This window comes from Amphiura filiformis, chromosome 6 (genome assembly GCF_039555335.1).
Source record: "Amphiura filiformis chromosome 6, Afil_fr2py, whole genome shotgun sequence".
Lineage (NCBI taxonomy): Eukaryota > Metazoa > Echinodermata > Ophiuroidea > Amphilepidida > Amphiuridae > Amphiura > Amphiura filiformis.
The window spans coordinates 61,849,821-61,868,334 of record NC_092633.1 but is presented as its reverse complement, the minus strand read 5'-3'; the positions used below and the strand labels follow the sequence as shown (position 1 = coordinate 61,868,334).

Below are 18,514 nucleotides of genomic sequence, written 5' to 3'. Positions count from 1 at the left end.
TTATTTTGTCCTAAATATTTGTGAAATTGGCTCTATACAATGCTTTCTAAGCAACTTGAACAGTATACGCTGGCGAAGTGATGTAATAAATCGGATCAACTACCATAGCAATAGGTGAAAACAATTTTAAATATATCACGCTGCACTACAAGCAGGTTACACTCATCACATGTGTATGTATGCAATCATAGATTGAATACAATACCAGTCTATTCAAAGATACTAATCTTACAGGTGCAAGTGATCAGCATGATATGGTTCAATGCAGAGGTACCATGTGAACTTACCAGTGCAGCGTGGTATATTCTAAAATTGTTTTCACCTATAATTGCTATGGTAGTTTATCCAATTATTACTTCGCCAGCATATTTTCTCAGCCATTGCAGAAAGTGGATTCTCTGAAAGTGAACTATCTTTCTATGACAGTAATATTTGTGCAGATGTTAATTTTTCATCCTAGTATTGTCAAAGCAAACAATAATAGATTAGAATGTATACCATTCTAGGTATGGCTGTTTTAACCACGGCAGTTGATGATGTGAATTTGCAGCGCAACAAAGGGTTTGTCTCAACTTTTTGCAGAATAGCTGTGTGTGCATTTTAAAATAAAACATGTACTACACAGGATGTTTTACTGTTACGTGGCCATTTTTTTCTGATAACTAAAAAAACTAATAAAAGCCCAGTGTATAGGGATATGTGCTAGAATGGCATTCACATGCTTACGCATCCAGGTTTGAGAGACAACCATTTTTGTTTGGCCTAATTGGATGTTGCATCAAGGCTACGACGGCAAACCGTCCTTTTATGTGTGTGTATAAACTCCGCAGGATTAGGTTAACATGCACAATTTGATACTGTGACCAACAAAGTATGCAGATGTGTCGCTACCAAACTTGGGGAAACAAAGTACTTGAGGGAAACAAAGTAAGTCAAGTGGTCATAATGCTACAGCAAATCCTTTTGAATGGCATGAGGGTGATTATCAGTTTGGTGAGGTGAAGAGTGTTGTAATATGCCCTATTGCTCTATTTATTAGGCTACAAATAGGGTTAGTCTCAAAAAATTGTGTACATTTTTTAGTTGTCAGAAAAATATATATCTGTTCTTTCACAACCAAGGAAAAAATGCCTCGAATTGCAGACTTGCTGCAAGTCATTAGCGTCCATGGATAGTGAGTGGAAACATTAATATTATTTAACCTTCACCCCATCCAGCAAGCAGCACACACCATCTTCTCTGATTACACCCACTGTGTCCCATTCACCGATCGCCCCTCCTTAGGGCTATTTTTTTCTGATTCCAGGCATCGTGAAAAGAGCCTGGTGTATGTACAGGACTGACAAGTCTAGTGGTGTTAGACCTGGATAACAATTTATTAGGTGAGATCAAAATAGAATACTTTGGTGAGATAGTGCCTGGTGTGTTTATTGGGCTGACAAGTCTGGGTGGGTTATCCCTGCATCATAATGCATTAAGAGTGTCGGACACTCACGGACAGACTGACAGTGTTCCTCCGGCCGTGTCTGAAGTGAGGGAATCGCCAATGAAATGTGTGTCTTCAGCACTATTGAATTGTTGCCTAGACTCTCCGCTGACTTATTTTTCTGGTATCTCTCGCCACCTTTGGTGGCGGTAGATCAACTCCAACTCCGCCTTGGCGGAGACTGATTTTCTGAATATTGGATGGCCTTTTTACCTAGACTCTCCGCCTTCACTGGAGACTTTTTTCTGGCATACCTTGCCACCTTCAGCGGCGATAGACTGCCTAGAAAAATTCAATATTTAGAGTCAATTTTTTTTTTGAGGATTTTTCTGGATTAGAAAAATTCACTATTTTGGTATATTTAGCATCAAAGCAAAGGACGACGACTTGAATCAAGGCTACATATTGCATTTCCTTTTTGGACTAATAGAAAGTAGCTTAATAAAAATAGGTCTGTAAGAGAATATAATAGGAATCCTGTTGGTGAATAATTTTCAAGATATCAATCACCAGTACACTTACATCTCTGTATTAGGGGAGTAGTGTCCCAGAGCATCATGGGTAATATGGCCACTTCTCATCCCAAATTGTCATTTGGAAGTTCATCCTCATAGGTTTTATGTGTAAAAATTTGGGTCAATTTCTATGTTGTATTACAAGAATTCAGGGGTGTTGTAGAAAGTTTACACCGGAATTCTCGCGTTTCACAATACGATGCGCCACCAGCGGTTGCTCTTGGCAGTCAATTTTTTTACTCCAGAGTCAACATCGCCGTTCTAGCTGCTATTGAATTTTCACGGGAGTGTGATAATAAATAAAATTATGTTGAAAACAGCTCCACAAAGGATTCCCTGTGATCAATAGATAGAAAATGGATCTACTATAATTGTAAATTGTTATTTTAGTGTGCATTCGCATGTAACATCATTATAATGACATTTAAACCACAATGATGTATGTTCCTGTGTTGTATTCATATTACGCGGGCTTTGGATGTCAACATTTTCCCATGATGCATTGCGTATTTTGGCCTCGACCCGGCGACCGCTGAAGGCGCATCGTATTGTGAGACGCGAGAATTAAAAAATGTTTCTTCACTCTTTGTATATTTGAAACTTGGGATCACACGCCCCAGGATTCTTGTAACACATAAACACAACATTGAAATTTACAGTATTTTACAACAAACTCAGCAGGTCCTGGGTCAAACTTTAGATGGAAGTCACCATATTACCATGATGCTCAGGGCTTATCACTGTATCAAATTTAGAAATATGCTTGTAAATATCTCTTTACATAATGTATTTTGGTGAATTAATTTGCAATAAAGACGAAAGAACAGTTGGGAGTGTTTTTTTTAAACATTTATTTTGTTATAAATATATCATTTCAATATCAATATAATTCCTCTTACGGTGAAAACATGATATTTATATTATACAATGATCTCAATGTAGAATTATATGTATGGCATGCACTATTGCACTCACAATTTTGTCCAAAAAGGCTTTATATGGTTGCACAGCTACCACACAACGTAACAATTGTACCAATTTTGACCAAAATTTATTAATTAAGGGGGTACTACACCCCTGTGGTAAATTTGTGACTATTTTTGTATTTTTCTCAAAAACTAAAAACACACTGGTAACAAAAGTTCATATATATTGGGGCAAGAATCTAATTACTACACTGAAATTTCAGTGACTCGAGACAAGCGGTTCAGTATATATGATAGGAAATGAGGTACATCCTGGCGGTACCTCATTTCTTATCATAAATAACAAACCGATTGTCTTAGGTCACTGAAATTCCAGTGTAGTAATTGGATTCCTTGCCCCTATAATATATATAAATTTTGTTACCAGTGTGTTATTAGTTTTTGAGAAAAGTGCAAAAATAGTCACAAATTTATTGAAGGGTGTAGTACTCCCTTATCAATTAAACTTCAATTTGCCCTTGGCATGTTTTTAAAATTTAATTCATCATTAGTGCACCAAAAGAGTCATATATAATTAATGCAAGCATCAATTTGAAGCTTGAACCTACCAACCTCAAGCCTCAAAATATCACTGACTATGATTCAATGCAGATGATAGAGGTCATACTTTTGTTGACCTCAATCCTCGGCATCAAATCGACGTTGATAATATGCAGAGGCTAGTGGTGGGTAGGTTCAAACTTCAAATTGATGCTTGCATTAATTATATATGACTCCTTTTTGGTGCACTAATGATGAATTAAATTTTAAAAACATGCCAAGGGCAAATTGAAGTTTAATTGATAAGCACATCAACAACAAACATAATTTGACTAATTAAATCTGGTCATCCAGAAGTGCATTTTTATTATATTTTGAGTATACACAATGTTCAAACATAATTTGCTTTTCAAAACAATGTCACCATATATGTGACAGTTGAATACACAATTGAAGTAAATTTTCTCAAGTGCAGCATTGCCTGATTGGTCTACATCCACTAGTCTTAGGACCGCTAGTCCAACAGTTTGCTAGTTTTAATATCACTGGTCCGAAAGTCCCTAACCCTATCCCCATCTGATTGCCACTGTGAAACAAAGCTGTTGGCAATCAGGAAAATGAAAGTCAACTCTAAGCAAGTTGGGTTTATAACATGTGTTACAATATTGCAATTCATTATTTCACACAACTATCAAACAAGAAATTTCAATGCGGCATGAGAAAAGTTTAAAAGTTAAGCCTCTATAACTATTGCAAACATGGTCTACATCCGAGCTAGTCTTAATTAAGGCTTCCTAGTCCTAACATGTGCTAATCCTAAAAGTTTGCTACTACCCTAGACCTAACCCTTGCCTAGCAAACTTTTTCTGACTAGTGAACTGTTTTTGGGACTAGAAAACCTTAAAACCTTGGGACTACATGTAGCACCTGTATACCGCAAAAATAGGACAATCTTCCACATAGTTCCATTATCACACAGCTAACAGATCATGTGATAATTGGTCTTATAAGGTAGTAGTTTTTGAGGATTTTCTCTGCAATTTAAAAAAAATCTGAACTTTAGGTTGAGAGTGTAATCTGCATGTTACAAAAAAGATACAACAGTTGGGCTATTCCAGTTGAAATTCATACACCTCTATGGAATGGAAGACATGACCTTTCATAATAACCTCCCACACAGGGAGTGTAGATTCCAAATGGAGCCACCCATTCAGGTATCCCATTTGAAATTCACCCTCCCTGTTTGGGAGATTAAGGGTATGTCTTCCATAGGATGGCGTATGAGTATCAAATGGAATATCCCATGGTGGCCAGCTCTCAAAATCAATTTGAACAAAATTGCTACTCATGTCCCTTGTTTACATCACATAATTATATTAATTCATACATAACATAAAGGTATTTCATACCAATGTCATAAAATTCAACATAATATTTTAAGATTTCTATCAATTGCATATGGTCATTTTCACGGTAAAGGGTGTAACTTTTGATTTTTAGGGTCAAAATTTCAAACCATTTAAATACGTTTCTGTTTACTGAAATCATGCATAGAAACAACTTAAATTCCAGTAAAATAATGTTTCAAGGCTTAAACCTTTTGATTTCTAATAAAAAATTTGACATTTGCATAACATTTTGGTTAAAATCTAAGAAAAAATGTATTTTACATAACCTCAGAAAATTTTGACATGAAAGCTGGAATACATGTGAAATTCCATTCCAAAGTAAGTCAACAGATATAAGTTACATTTTATACCATGTTTTGCTATGTTTGTAATTGCAGTTTTGAAAATTTTTAACATCAAGTGTCATTTACAATGGAAATTTCCAAACCTTAAACATATTTTTTAAGTTTTAATTGGGTTCCTAAAATAATTTGAATGTCTAACTTCATGTACAAATACTACTTGATGAAAGGAACCTCCCAGCCAAGTTTCACAGAAATTGGAGTTATTTTTTAGAATTGGCAATTCAAGCGATTTGTGTTTCGGAGGCTTCAGTTAACAACACAGGTGATCATAAAAGTAAAATATTTAGCTAACTACTACAAGTTGACATAAAAAATAGGTAAAAAATATCACAATTACCAATTTTCATGCTTTGCTTCTAAGTATTGAATTTCAGTTGTGACAAAATTAAATTATCACAGCAAGTCATTTTTTTTTTGTTTCGAGGCTTCATGTTAACAATTGTTAAACATTGCAGAAGTAGTTTTTTGAAAACAACAGTGTTGGGATCATCTAAGCTGTTATTTTCTTGTGTGTATTGAATCAATGATTCTATGCGGCAGATATTGTAGATTTATCACACATTAATTTTTTCACCCATTTGTTAAGTATGGTGTTTTTTGCATGTGAAGCCTCCGAAACAGGCTTTTTAAGGTATCAGTATATTTTTCAAACATTAACCATAATGTCAATTTTTTTTTTAATTTATGACATTCTGCACATATCAAGTAATAATTACAATGCAGATATCAGTATGAAACACACCAATTTAGATATGCATAGATGATAATTAAGTTTATTGTTGTTTCGGAGGCTTCATTTGTTTCGGAGGCTTCAATTATTAACGGAAAGTTTGTATTGGGTCCCATTTTCAAACGGTGATATATATCTCCACGATTTAAAAACATGTGACTTGAGGATCTACTTTGCTACATTTTGATAAATAGATTGGATGAGCTCTTTTATTTATATTTGCACAAGCTTGCTGAACAGTTTGTTTCGGAGGCTTCAAAAAGTTAACGGAAAAACGGCTATTTGAAGTCAAGATTTTATAAAAATTTTAAAAGCTTGCAAATCGGCTAATTTTTGTTACCCATTTCAAGTTAAGATAACAACTGTTATGAATCAAGAAGAAGTGAAGAAATAACCAAGAATTATGAACCAAAGCTACACCCACAAAGTTTGTTAACAATTGTTAACGGAAAATGAAGCCTCGAAACGACAAATATTGAAGTCCGGTTCTCAAAAATACAGGGCCGTTCACAATTAAATCTAATGTGGCAGTGTTTACTGAACATATGACTGTACTTTCAGGATAAGAAAAATTATCCATGAACTAACTGAAGAAAACACAGGGTTTTACAAAATGTTACTGTTTTTATAGTTTTTCAAAATGGCAATATTAAGTACATTTAAGCCTGCTAAAACTGAACGCAGTAACTCCCAAAGCTGATTATGCTACCCAAGGTAGCTGCTAACTAGATGACTTATGTGGCCAAAAATCATGGAATTCTGTGGCTTTATTAGAACACTACGGTTTAAAATGTTAAAAATCCAAAGTTACACCCTTTACCGTGAAAATGACCATATATGCTTGGAGCTAAATTTATTTATACAAGATATTTTCTGCATTAAAGGGGCATTTCATGATCCATATCCTCATCTCCCAAAAAAATGGAGATTTTTGTACCACCAGAAACCGGGCTACATTCATGCTTGTGTACAAAAACTTTCTTGCCGATTCATTCGCTTAGCAAAAATATTGTAAAATTTGTATTGTGTTAAAATATTGAAATTACAAAGTGGCCTATCATGGAGCAATGTAATATAGGCCTATATCATACAGGACTCGCAAATGCAAAATTGTAATCAACTGAAATTTTGGGAACAAATCTTTGTTCACGGGTATCTACTCAAACATACCATAAAATGAGGTTACTAGAATCACGAAATACCCCTTTAACATATATTCCACACATCCAAGTGTTACTGTAAAATTATATATAGTGTTGGCCGATCTGAATCGGGATCAGGGGAAAATTTCATTAGCTGCCAATCTACTGATCCATCTCTAAATCTGCAAACCACATTAAAAAAAACAGTATAAAAATCCAGAAAAATGTACATTCCATGTCTTGGCAAGTTAATAGCTCACCTCTATATTGCAATAAGGTTTGTAAGAAAGGATTCGTCTTCCATAAACTTCTTCATGAATATTTTTTACAATAGAGACTAGCAGCAATACCGATCATGAGTTGCATTAATTTTCAAGATGGCAGAGTAACTAAAACTAGATTGGCAACTTTTTTTTTGTACGGCGCCTCCGCTAGCAACAGTTTTATTACAAACAGATTGCAGACCCAGCACTGATATCCTGGACTGATATATATGAAGGGATATTGAAAATGTATCTAATTAGATTGGGATCAGCCGATCTATTAATTTTGTGATCGGAGTCAACAGTACTGATTTTGGGCTGGATTGGCCAACACGAGTATAACATGATGCATTATAACATACAAATAATCAAATGTAAAAACAGGTAAAATGTCTAAGACTAAAGTCTAAAAAGTGCTGGTCCTTTATCCTTGATACAGAAGTCATCATGCAGTGATAGTTAGATTTCATAAAATAAAATCGCCTCTGTGTAAAACGGATCATCGTGGTGAAAATTGATGCATTACTGGCTCTTTTGTACAGTAAGTCATTGTTAGTAAGTAAGGCATTGTCAATGATGGCCGCAGAAAAATGAAAAATTTTAATAACAGACATTTGCCCATAACTTTGTTGATATTTGAGCTACAGACATGGTTGACCCCTCATTTTTTAAGTTAAATGATCACCTTTTTAAACAAAATAGTTTCCATGTGAAAAAACCTACTTGAAAATTTTGTGATCATGCCTAGCATAGCTTAATAAATTTGCACGGCTCAAGCAAGCAGGCAAAAGAAATTCCAGTTGGCAACATACTAGCAGAATACACCATACAACTCAAGATACATTTTTGTAATCAGGAAATTAATCAAGTAATTGGGTATAATGATGATGAATTACATGATTCAATACAAGATGCATGGGAGAAGTACAATATGCTTATTAAGTAGTTTTACATGGTAAGGGGGAGTCATATTTAGCATGGTAAAATGCGACGATGATTTATATATGGATGTAATTTATCAATTTAAATTTGTCAGCCTAACAGCAAACTTGTACCAGCAATTTGGAACTCAATCTTGTTCGAGAATCAGTCTCATAAGCAAAAATTGGTGACATTCAACAGATTCTAACTAACTTGTAGAATGTTCACAGCTGTAACAGAATCAAATTGATTCTTGAAATCTGTTCACAGGAATCTTGAGAATCAATTAATTCCCTGGAATCAATATGTTTGCCAAATTAAAATAAGGGCAACATGATGTATGAACTCAGTCAGTAGTATCCCTGGTGATTGCAGTACCAAAGCAATTTGCCTGCTCACATATTACCATAATTCACATTACAAAATTTTAAAATTAAATACTTAAATCAATACCTTGGTCCATTAGTACATGTACGGTATATAAGAACACTGTCTTAAAATCAGTCTTTGTGCGGAGTATTATAGACATATCTCCTTAAATGTATAAGGGAGAATCCACCAAATATAAAAATGGTTATATACCATTTGAATTGAGCTGATGAACTGAGTTGTGTCTTCCTGTAATGATGAAAGAGAAACAAAAATATTATTAGTATTATAACAATGTGGTTGAAATATTTCAACATACTGCACAACATACTCAGGGTGATTTAAAGTAATCCAATGTTATTGATGTCTGTTTCTTATTTCAATTTCAAACACTTTCAGCAAGTATTTTGTAATTTGTCAATTATCCAGCTGAAGGCATTGATCACATACAATGTCGCCTATTTTTGACATTACTTTGTAAAAACTAATTGGTGGATTGATCTATTGACTGATATGTTGACTGTTGAGGTTATGTATAGAGGTTATCAGTCTTTCACCATCTTGTGGGCAAATCGACCAAGCATCGATGGTCGATCGAAAGATAGAACTAATTTGTTTCTATTGCCGCACCTCTTGTGAACTACACAATGGCAAAAGTTTGAATACAAAGTGCTGGTTAATCAACTCTGAAAACAGACCCCGTCCTAAAATGTAGTGAACCGAGGCTATCAAATTTGCTACCCTTACTTTAAACATTTAATATCCTAAATAGTGTACCATTTCCCCCAAAATGGCATGCGATCACATTTTGAATCATTGATGGCAAAAGAGACCCAGGTGTCGATATGACCAAACATTGACAAAAACCTAGATGCCACCATTTGCTCAAAATCTGACCCTTTCAATGAACATGGATTTAAATAACCCCGCTACAGGACACACTTATGCTATACTGCCAATAGACTGTCTACTGTCTATTTTGACGTGACCAGCATGCGGGATAGCGGGAGATTGTGTTCAAATCCGGGAGTCTGACACAGAATCCGGTCGAGTTGGCAGCTCTGATAGACATAAAAGAACAGCATCCATTTGGTAATTTATTTACAAATACAGTATTTATACTTGGGTGGGCAGATTTGTTCAGGACACAAGAAATTAAACATATGGCCACATAAAATTAAAAATTTGTTTCACATCCCCATATTTTTGGAAAAGTGGGGAGGGAAGAGGTGTTTTGGGGTTTTTTTTGTTGCAAAATTAACATTGATACAACAGTTTCCATGTAAAATCTATATTGCTAGCAGTTTTCAGCATCTTCAAGGAAAACAATGCCAAGGCCCATTTTCATTTAAAATTATGATGGTTAGACCCCAGAGGATGTTTAAAGACATTCCCACAACCCAATGGGGTTTCTGACCTCGTATGTCTGGCTTTTGTACACATGTGGTACAGTTGATCATGCCTTGCATTAGAATTATGTGCAAATATCTGGTGTTTTCATTCTATTATTTAACATTCATAACATCGAGACTTAGGAATAAAATTAATGCAGTGGAACAATATGAATGCTTCCTGTAAGAAAATCAAATATCAGTCCTAAGTCTCAACTATTAGCTTGTTGGCTGCAGTTTTAAAATTACCATTTTGTGTGTGTGTCAATGGGGACTTTGCCTTTAAAATTAGGTTATATTGATCAAATTACCCAATCATAGTGCATTGTAGGAATGCCTTTAAGCCTCCTCTGGTTAGACCCCTTAGAGCTCCACAAAGACACTATGTTTTGAAAGTGAATCATAGTTCATGTTGACTATAATCAAATTAAGTATTTCTTGGCCAAACTGGAACATGCGTGTTGCGTCCATGTAGTGTACTAAGCGTGTACGCAGTGTAAGGCGTGTGTATACTTTCTTCTACCGCGCTATATGCGCGTGTGTTTATCGCGGAGCCACTAGCGTTCACAGTGTTCCAGTTTGGCCAAGAAATAATTAATTTGATTATAGTAAACTTGTTTTGATTCATCTGTGATTTTGTTGTTATATAATTTATTATGTTTCAATTTGCTGAGGGTGATGTGCTAGAAACCTCTCCCCTCAGCAGGGTGTTGTGCCACCCCATTTAGTGTTTTATTTATCGCCAGATAGTTATCACTGTTTTTCGTCAAATATATCTTGTAAAAATACTTCTGTGTTGTTCTTGCTGAGGGTGACGTGCTGGTAACCTCTCCCCTCAGCAGGGTGCTGTGTCACCCCATATTGCGTTTTAATAATCGGCATAATGTTGTTCTCGCCGCTGGTCTCGCCTACGCCTACGCCTATTTTAATTGTATTATCATGTTTGTTCTCGCTGAGGGTGACGTGCTGGTAACCTCTCCCCTCAGCAGGGTGTTGTGCCACCCCATATTTCGCGTTTTATTTATTATGTTTCTAGCTGAGGGTGACGTGCTGGCAACCTCTCCCCTCAGCAGGGTGCTGTGCCACCATCATATTGCTGTTTTTCTAAGCTGAAATATTTCTCGCTTCTGTCTGATTTGATCTTATTCGCCATTTAATAATTATTATGTTTTATATTGATCATGTTGAACTTGGTTTTTGCTATAATGAGTATAATGGCCTGTAAATATAATTTGGTCATTGTTTTATTGCTTACTGTATGTATATGCTGTGCTACCATGCGTCTTTCACTTGGTTGGGACACTTTGCTCGTTCTTATTTTCTCCTTTCCTTGTGAGGGATGCTTGGTGTAGCCTAATTAATCATGTTAATGTAGTTTGTATTTTAAGGTGTATTATTTAAGGATTTTTGTACACTTATTTAGTTTTTACTTTTATGTATGTGTGCTCTGTAAAGCGCATCGAGACTTCTGTATGATGCGCTATATAAATCTCTTTTATTATTATTATTATTATTATTATTATTTATCAGCATTAACATTTTACTAAAGTATATAAAAATTGGAAAAAAAATTATGAACTGATTCCTGAAAGTGAGGTGGGACAGGAACATGAAACAAATTACTCTTTTTATGTGGCCTATCATACATACCTCATTAGTGATACTGTATAGACAATATATGCTGAGTGTATTAGAAATGCCACCAAAATTCTGGAAAAAATATGAATAAATTGTATTTAAATCAATAAATAAAACACTTTGAATACAGCTTTTGTTGGGAGGGGACAAATCTGTGATACAAAGAAAACACCAGACCTCGTGCTCTACCACTACAGCCTACATAACTTTGGCCTACATAACTTTGATGTTCACCTGCTACAACATACAAGTAGACTGGATTACATAAAGTCTGCACAAAAAGTAACGCAGCTGTTATAAATACGCCTATAGCTTCAGAACTACTAATTCTTTTCACAATATTTCAACATAGAGGGAAGGATGATATATTTACGCAGATTTTGGTACCTCAATTGTCAAATGTCGTTCAATATTAACAACAGGGTAGTGCTTTTAAAGACATATACCCGAATTTAAAAGTTGCAGTTTACAGCAATCAATGGTTATTATGCCAGCACTGGAGCACGTAAAGCACGCCATTATCTTCGCGCTTACTTCAAATCAATACAAATAGCTGCAACTTTTAAATTCAGGTATTTTCTTTCAAAACACTGTTGTATTTTTAATATTGAACAAAATTGGGTATCAAAATGTGTGTAAATAAATCATCCTTCTTTTTATGTTGAAATATTATGAAAACAATTATTAGTTCTGAAGCTATAGGCCGGCGTATTTATTACAGATGCGTTACTTTTTGTGCAGACTTTATTTGTCAAAATATAAAAATAATATAAGCTCATCAGCATTCATATCTTGACACAAAATAATACAGCACCAGAACTCATATTATTCTATCACCTTATCAACTATGAAGTTTATCTGCTGGTGTGTTCTTTGAGTAGGGTAGATTAATAGTATGATCCAGGATTGCGCAGCCCTATATAATGACTAACAATAATACATCTCATTTGAGCCCACACAACATGTTACAGGAGCCAAAGTCTGCCAGAGAGGTGGGTTAACCTACATGTATTGCTTTGGTAAGATTTCATGTGGGCTCAAAATCACAAAGACATGATGAATGCAATGCTATACACCATTTCAAGTTGTCAAACTCATACCGTAGGTCTCTGAATCCATCACTAGCTTTGAAAAAATGTTTTTAATGAGAACTTGGTACATTGCAATGTTTGCTTGGGGTTTTCTGTTGTTTGTTTACTTTTGGGGAAAGTGAGGGGACGTGGTGCAAGGACAACTGTGACCCATCACATCGAAACAGACCACCTTGCGGCAGAAATGAAAATGGAGATTTAAACACTAAAACAAACTGCTGCTTTTTAGCTTTAAAATGACATATTACTTGTTGGAATCAGATACAGCAAACATGTTTTATGAGGCAAAACAAGCTCAGAATTCTTTTTATTATCTTTATATTTTTTCATCTTCTTTCATTGTTATCTGCCAATGAAGCTAGCCGCAAAGTGGTCTGTTTCGATGTGATGGGTCACAATTGGTTGCTGGTGTGATGAAACACTCAACTCTTCTACTTACGTTCCATTAACAAGATGTGGATGTTCAGTAGCTAGATAGCGTGATAAAGCTCCCAGTGGTCCTAAATAGTCAAATGGTACCCAATCTGGTTTATGCAGAGAACACTGTTTAAATACATAAACAAGGAATTTATTATACAGTCATTTTATGTTATTCAATTACTTCAAATTCTCTAGAATCAAAGTAAACACAGCATTTCAGTTACTGAACAGTAGGACACACTTACTGTATGGTGTTCAGTTGAGCCAGTTCACTGCTGAAGATGCAGTAAATACAATGTGGGAATAAAATTGGCTTTATAGAACCTGAATAGCTTTGCTATACTATGTACATTTTTTTACAATATAAGGGCATTCTATTACCGGTAAGTTTACACAAATTCGTCAGGGCCTTGTAACTTTAGTTTATCTTTACAGGATTTTGTGTTATTATCAGGGCACAATAATATGCTTGGGACTTATTCATTAATTTGTTGTTAACAGATTCTGTGTTAATGAGTTTCCACTGTATATTGGGCACTTTCCCCTTATCAAAAACAGCATAATTTTTATACTGTGAAGTGCTTAAGGGGGTACTACACCCCTGCCCAATTTTGTGCCTATTTTTGCATTTTTCTCAAAAATTATAGCGCATTGGTGACAAGTAAGATATGTATATAGGGGCAAAGACTACAACTACTGCACTGAAAATGTTTATTTCAGCACAGACAACAATTGTGGAGTTACAGTCAAAAATGAGGGAAAACCAATATTTGATCAATAAATCAATAACTACTTGCCTTGAGTTGCTGAATTTTCAGTGCAGTAGTTGCCCCTATACTATACATATCTTACTTGTCACCAATGCACTATAATTTTTGAGAAAAATGCAAAAATAGGCCCAAAATTGGCCAGGGGTGTAGTACCCCCTTAAGAAGTGACAATGCGTATCGCGGAAATATTGTAAGCATAACCAAGCATTAATGCTATGTGTAACAAATGTGTTATAGCAAGTGACCTATTATTGCAGAATAAAGGGCTCTCACAAGGTGTGATTTAAGAAATCGCCCACACTGCGCAATTTTGAATATAAATGGGTTGTGAGGGTAATAGAGTATAATTGCCAGCTGTCGTGTTGTTTTGCTTATACACAGTCCTGTATTCCTTAATTATAAATATGAAGATATAAATTCACCATGGGGTACATGGGCGCAGCCATTACACAACATCGTATCAGCAAAAAGTACCTAGATAAGCATTCACTCCATACAAATGAATAGGAAAACAAGATGTCGGTATTCATGAATTTTCACAAAAATGACTGTATTGCAAAAAATCTGAAGATTGGGAGATCCTGTAACTTATATCTACATGTATACGCTATTCTCTGTTTGTCTGTAGATCTGTTTGTCTGTCTGTGACTGCTAATGTAAGGCCGTCGTGGCTCAAACTCGGTGGGTGGGTGTAGTTCTGTCCTGGCAAGAAGAAGTTTATGTTTGTTAAATCATGTGACCCAGGGCCCCCTCATCTGAGGTCAAATTACTAAAAACTGTCGTATGGGCATGACACTTGGTAGGTACAGTCAACATTTAGAGCCAAATTTTGGAAGGTCATTTTAAGGTCATCTGAGGTCACCCACGGGTCATCTGAGGTCAAATTAGTAAAAACTGTTGTATGGGCATGGAACTTGGTGGGTACAGACAACATTTAGAGCCAACATTTTGGATGGTCATTTTGGGGTCATCTGAGGTCACCCACAGGTCATCTGAGGTCAAATTAGTAAAAACAGTCGTATGGGCATGGAACTTGGTGGGTACAGACAACATTTAGAGCCAACATTTTAGAAGGACATTTTCGGGTCTGAGGTCACCCACGGGTCATCTGAGGTCAAATTAGTAAAAACTGTTGTATGGGCATAAAACTTGGTGGGTTCAGTCAACATTTAGAGCCAAACTTTTGGAAGGTCATTTTGGGGTCACCAGGGGTCATCTGATGTAAAATTAGTAAAAACTGTCACATGAGCATGAAACTTGGTGGGTACAGTCGCCATCAGCCAGGTTATCGCGCCCAGCCGAGAACCGCCAAATATGGGTAACCGCCTAGTAATATATTATGACAAACTAATTTTAGAGAAAAGTTATTGAAAGCGTTTAAAAAGTTATCAAGCACCATTTATTTTATAATGGTTTTTATTCGGTAAAACACACCAAATTTTGAGCGACAAATTGCTGAAATCAGCTGCCTTACCATTGAAAAGTACAGTAAGACCACCCACTGTGCTAACGGTCAACTCTTCAGACTAGAGACCTGCCTGCATGTCTTCGGTTCGGTCCTATCCTTACATACTGACATTTACTGGGCCCTTCAGATAATGCCATAATGTTAAATAAAGATTACTGAGTTACAGTTACTGCAACTACTCTTCAGACATACTGGCGCCCAGCCATAATGGCAACCTTCAGTTCTCTCTGTCAAGAATTTATATATTCTTAAGGAATACAGGACTGATAAATGTTTGAATTATACCATTAAGCTTACCACCATTAGATATAGCCCAAATGTTACCAATAGCATCCAGGATAGATCAGGTAACCTAAAATATTCATTGTCCTTTCCTTTACTGGCCATCCTGTTATCAAACTATCATTAAGCACTCCAGAGATCTCCTAGAAAAGAACAAGAAGAACAGTGAATGCAGAATATTGTATAAAACATTCTGGGTACTTGAACCCTAATGCTTAAAGTACTAGACCATACAAAACAAAGTGGCTGCAATATCTTTGAGTATAAGATAATACCTTAGGCCTAAGCATCAATTGCATCGGCATTATCCATTAAGAGAGTTTAATACTTTGGTGGTGGTGGGGGGCGGGTCAAAAATATACTGGGTCCTAAAAGAGGGGATCAAAAAATCAGTCCTTAAAGGAGGATTTCGTGATCCTAGCATCCTCTTTTTATGACATTTTTCAGTACATATCCACGAAAAAAGCCTATTCCCAAAATTTCAGTTGATTCCGATTTTGCGTTTGCGAGCCATGCATGATTATGTGTATTACACTGCTCCATAGACAATGCATTGTAATTTTGTTCTGGTGCACCAGAACGAAATTCAAATTTCACGATATCTTTGCAAAACGAATTAATCTGCAAGAAATATTTTGTACATAAACATTATGTAGCCAGAGGTTTCCAGTGATATAAAAATCTCAACTTTTTTTTTGAGAAAAGTGGGGATGAGGCTGTGGATCACGAAATGCCCCTTTAATAGGGGGATTAAAAAAATTGAGGATAAAAGTACCGGTAAAATGTATGACAAATCATGCACATTCCAAAAATTTTGAGCACATGAATGTTGAAGGGAAACTCAGAGATCTGGTGGGGATTGTGACCTCCAGTTATGCACCAGTTCCACAGAGGACCACAAAATATACCTATGCCGAAAATTCCAGTTGATTCTAACATTTTGTTTTAATTTTAAGAGTAGTTTTGTATATTTCATTCCCCATAGCGAGTTAATTTAATGTCCGGATCCGGACAAATTAAACAAAATTCGCTCTAGTTCCACAACGAAAAGATTGTTGCCATATTCGTTTGGGGTATTTGTTAATTTTGAGGTAGGCCGGCCATGTGTACATGCAAAAATCTTGCTTTATGAAAAAATTGAGGGCTTCCTTGCCACAAAATCTCTGAATGTCCCTTTGAGTATTCAATGATTGTGTACTCTCAAACTTCAAATCAACACAATTTGCTAAATTTGCGCCCCATCCAAGCGGTGAAAGTCAAAAAAATTTCGTGCTTCCTGCACATTTAAAGCACAAATAGTCATTTGAAAGATCAATTTAAGACCAAAATTCAGCTTCAATAACCCAAATTAATTCAATCAAGTGGTGTTTGGGCCAAACAAATGAGGTAAAAACAAAGAAAATTGGTATTTCATTCCAGCGCCTACAGGGCGTGTAGGCCTATTTAGCTCGCCGATTATAATTATTCAAATAAGACATATAAAGACGAATAGCGATATACACACAGTGTATGCGTCAAGTCGATGTACAGTGCCTGCAATCAATGCGTTTATAATCTTCCCAATCGTATTATTTATCATGATTATTGGCGGAGCTACATGCAGCTAGCCGATGGGAATATGTACAAGACATACTTCGAATAGCGATATCTTGATTTTGTTGTGGTTTCTGCACAAAACGCCCCGGAAGCGGCTGTTGACGTGATATGCATAGTTTATACGGTACGTCACTTATTCAATGATTCAATATACACACGCAGGCAATGTATTTATTCAGCACTCGATCGGTGAGCTCAGAATAAAACCGGGGATAGATTTATACCCGGTTTTAATGTTAAATTTTACTGTAATGAAGTTCAAAGCACTTCAGGATTAGTCTTTCACAAGGCATTTATGTACATCGGCCATTACAATGGTGCAACAATTAGAAATTCGAAAAAAATTAAGGACGTTGCTGTGGAGCAAATAACACATTTATCATAAATAAATGATTTATGTCTTTTTAAGCCTCATGACTTCGTGTAACATGTGTAACAGTTTCCGAATTCTGATCTAGCTCATGAGCTGGTCACATTTTTGCAATCATTATAATTTTAATAATAGCTCGGGCACTATCACATCCAGACTCATGACTATCATACATGGGCATGCAATATCCCGGGGGTACTCAGTACAAATGACCATACGGGGACGTGCCGCAAACATGGGTAGCATTTTCAGCCTTCTGGTATATCAATGACCCCTTTTTCAAAGCCTATTTTGGTATATGAATGGGTCCTTTTTTCAAATTTTTCTCAATTTTTTCGGAAAACAGCCCAATTTTTCCTTAATCTAGCCAAAATTTTCAAAATTTTCCCAAAATTTTGGGAAAATTTGTAAAAACTAAGACAATTTTGGGTAAATTTGGCCGAAAATTTTGACTTTTGGTATATCAATGGGTCCAAATTTCTTGAAAAATTGGTATATTTATGGGTCTACTTCCAAAATCTCAGCGGCACGTCCCTACCAAAACCAAACTTGAGTACCCCCCCCGGGTGCAATATATTCAGCTTCCCCTGAAAATGTTTTATGCATATTGAGCAAGTAAACCATGAACACTGGTAAGTTTCGCGAATTTCGGGTACCTGTTTTTCGGCTCAATCAATCAGCTGATAAAAGTCTCCCAATTAACTCACGAGGGCGTGCTTAAGCTGAGTTTATACTCCATCGCTTAACGACAAGCGATCGGTATTTGACCAATGAGGTAGCGCGCTTTTGCTAACGCAACAGAAATTGCGCTACCTCATTGGCTAGAAACCAATCGCTTGTCGC

The 18,514-nt window shown here is 35.9% G+C and overlaps 1 protein-coding gene across 1 annotated transcript; it reads right to left on the bottom strand.

Annotated features, from left to right (window-relative positions):
- Window positions 1-8,615: 8,615 nt before the first annotated feature.
- Window positions 8,616-18,459, bottom strand: LOC140155771 (transmembrane protein 254-like). Its single transcript, XM_072178734.1, has 5 exons — window positions 18,328-18,459; window positions 15,721-15,848; window positions 13,205-13,308; window positions 11,687-11,746; window positions 8,616-8,894 (listed from the first exon to the last, which is right to left on the bottom strand). The coding sequence occupies exons 2-5, from the start codon at window positions 15,808-15,810 to the stop codon at window positions 8,777-8,779; spliced, it is 372 nt and encodes a 123-aa protein (XP_072034835.1). The 5' UTR covers window positions 15,811-15,848; window positions 18,328-18,459; the 3' UTR covers window positions 8,616-8,776.
- Window positions 18,460-18,514: the final 55 nt, after the last annotated feature.

Excerpts from the sequence above, each read along its gene's own strand:
- LOC140155771 (XM_072178734.1), bottom strand. The coding sequence starts at position 15,810 with ATGGCCAGTAAAGGAAAGGACAATGAATATTTTAGGTTACCTGATCTA. Across the intron at positions 11,747-13,204 it reads CCACATCTTGTTAATGGAAC|AATTTTGGTGGCATTTCTAA; the intron begins GTAAGTAGAAGA and ends TATTTTTTCCAG. Across the intron at positions 8,895-11,686 it reads TATACAGTATCACTAATGAG|GAAGACACAACTCAGTTCAT; the intron begins GTATGTATGATA and ends TCATCATTACAG.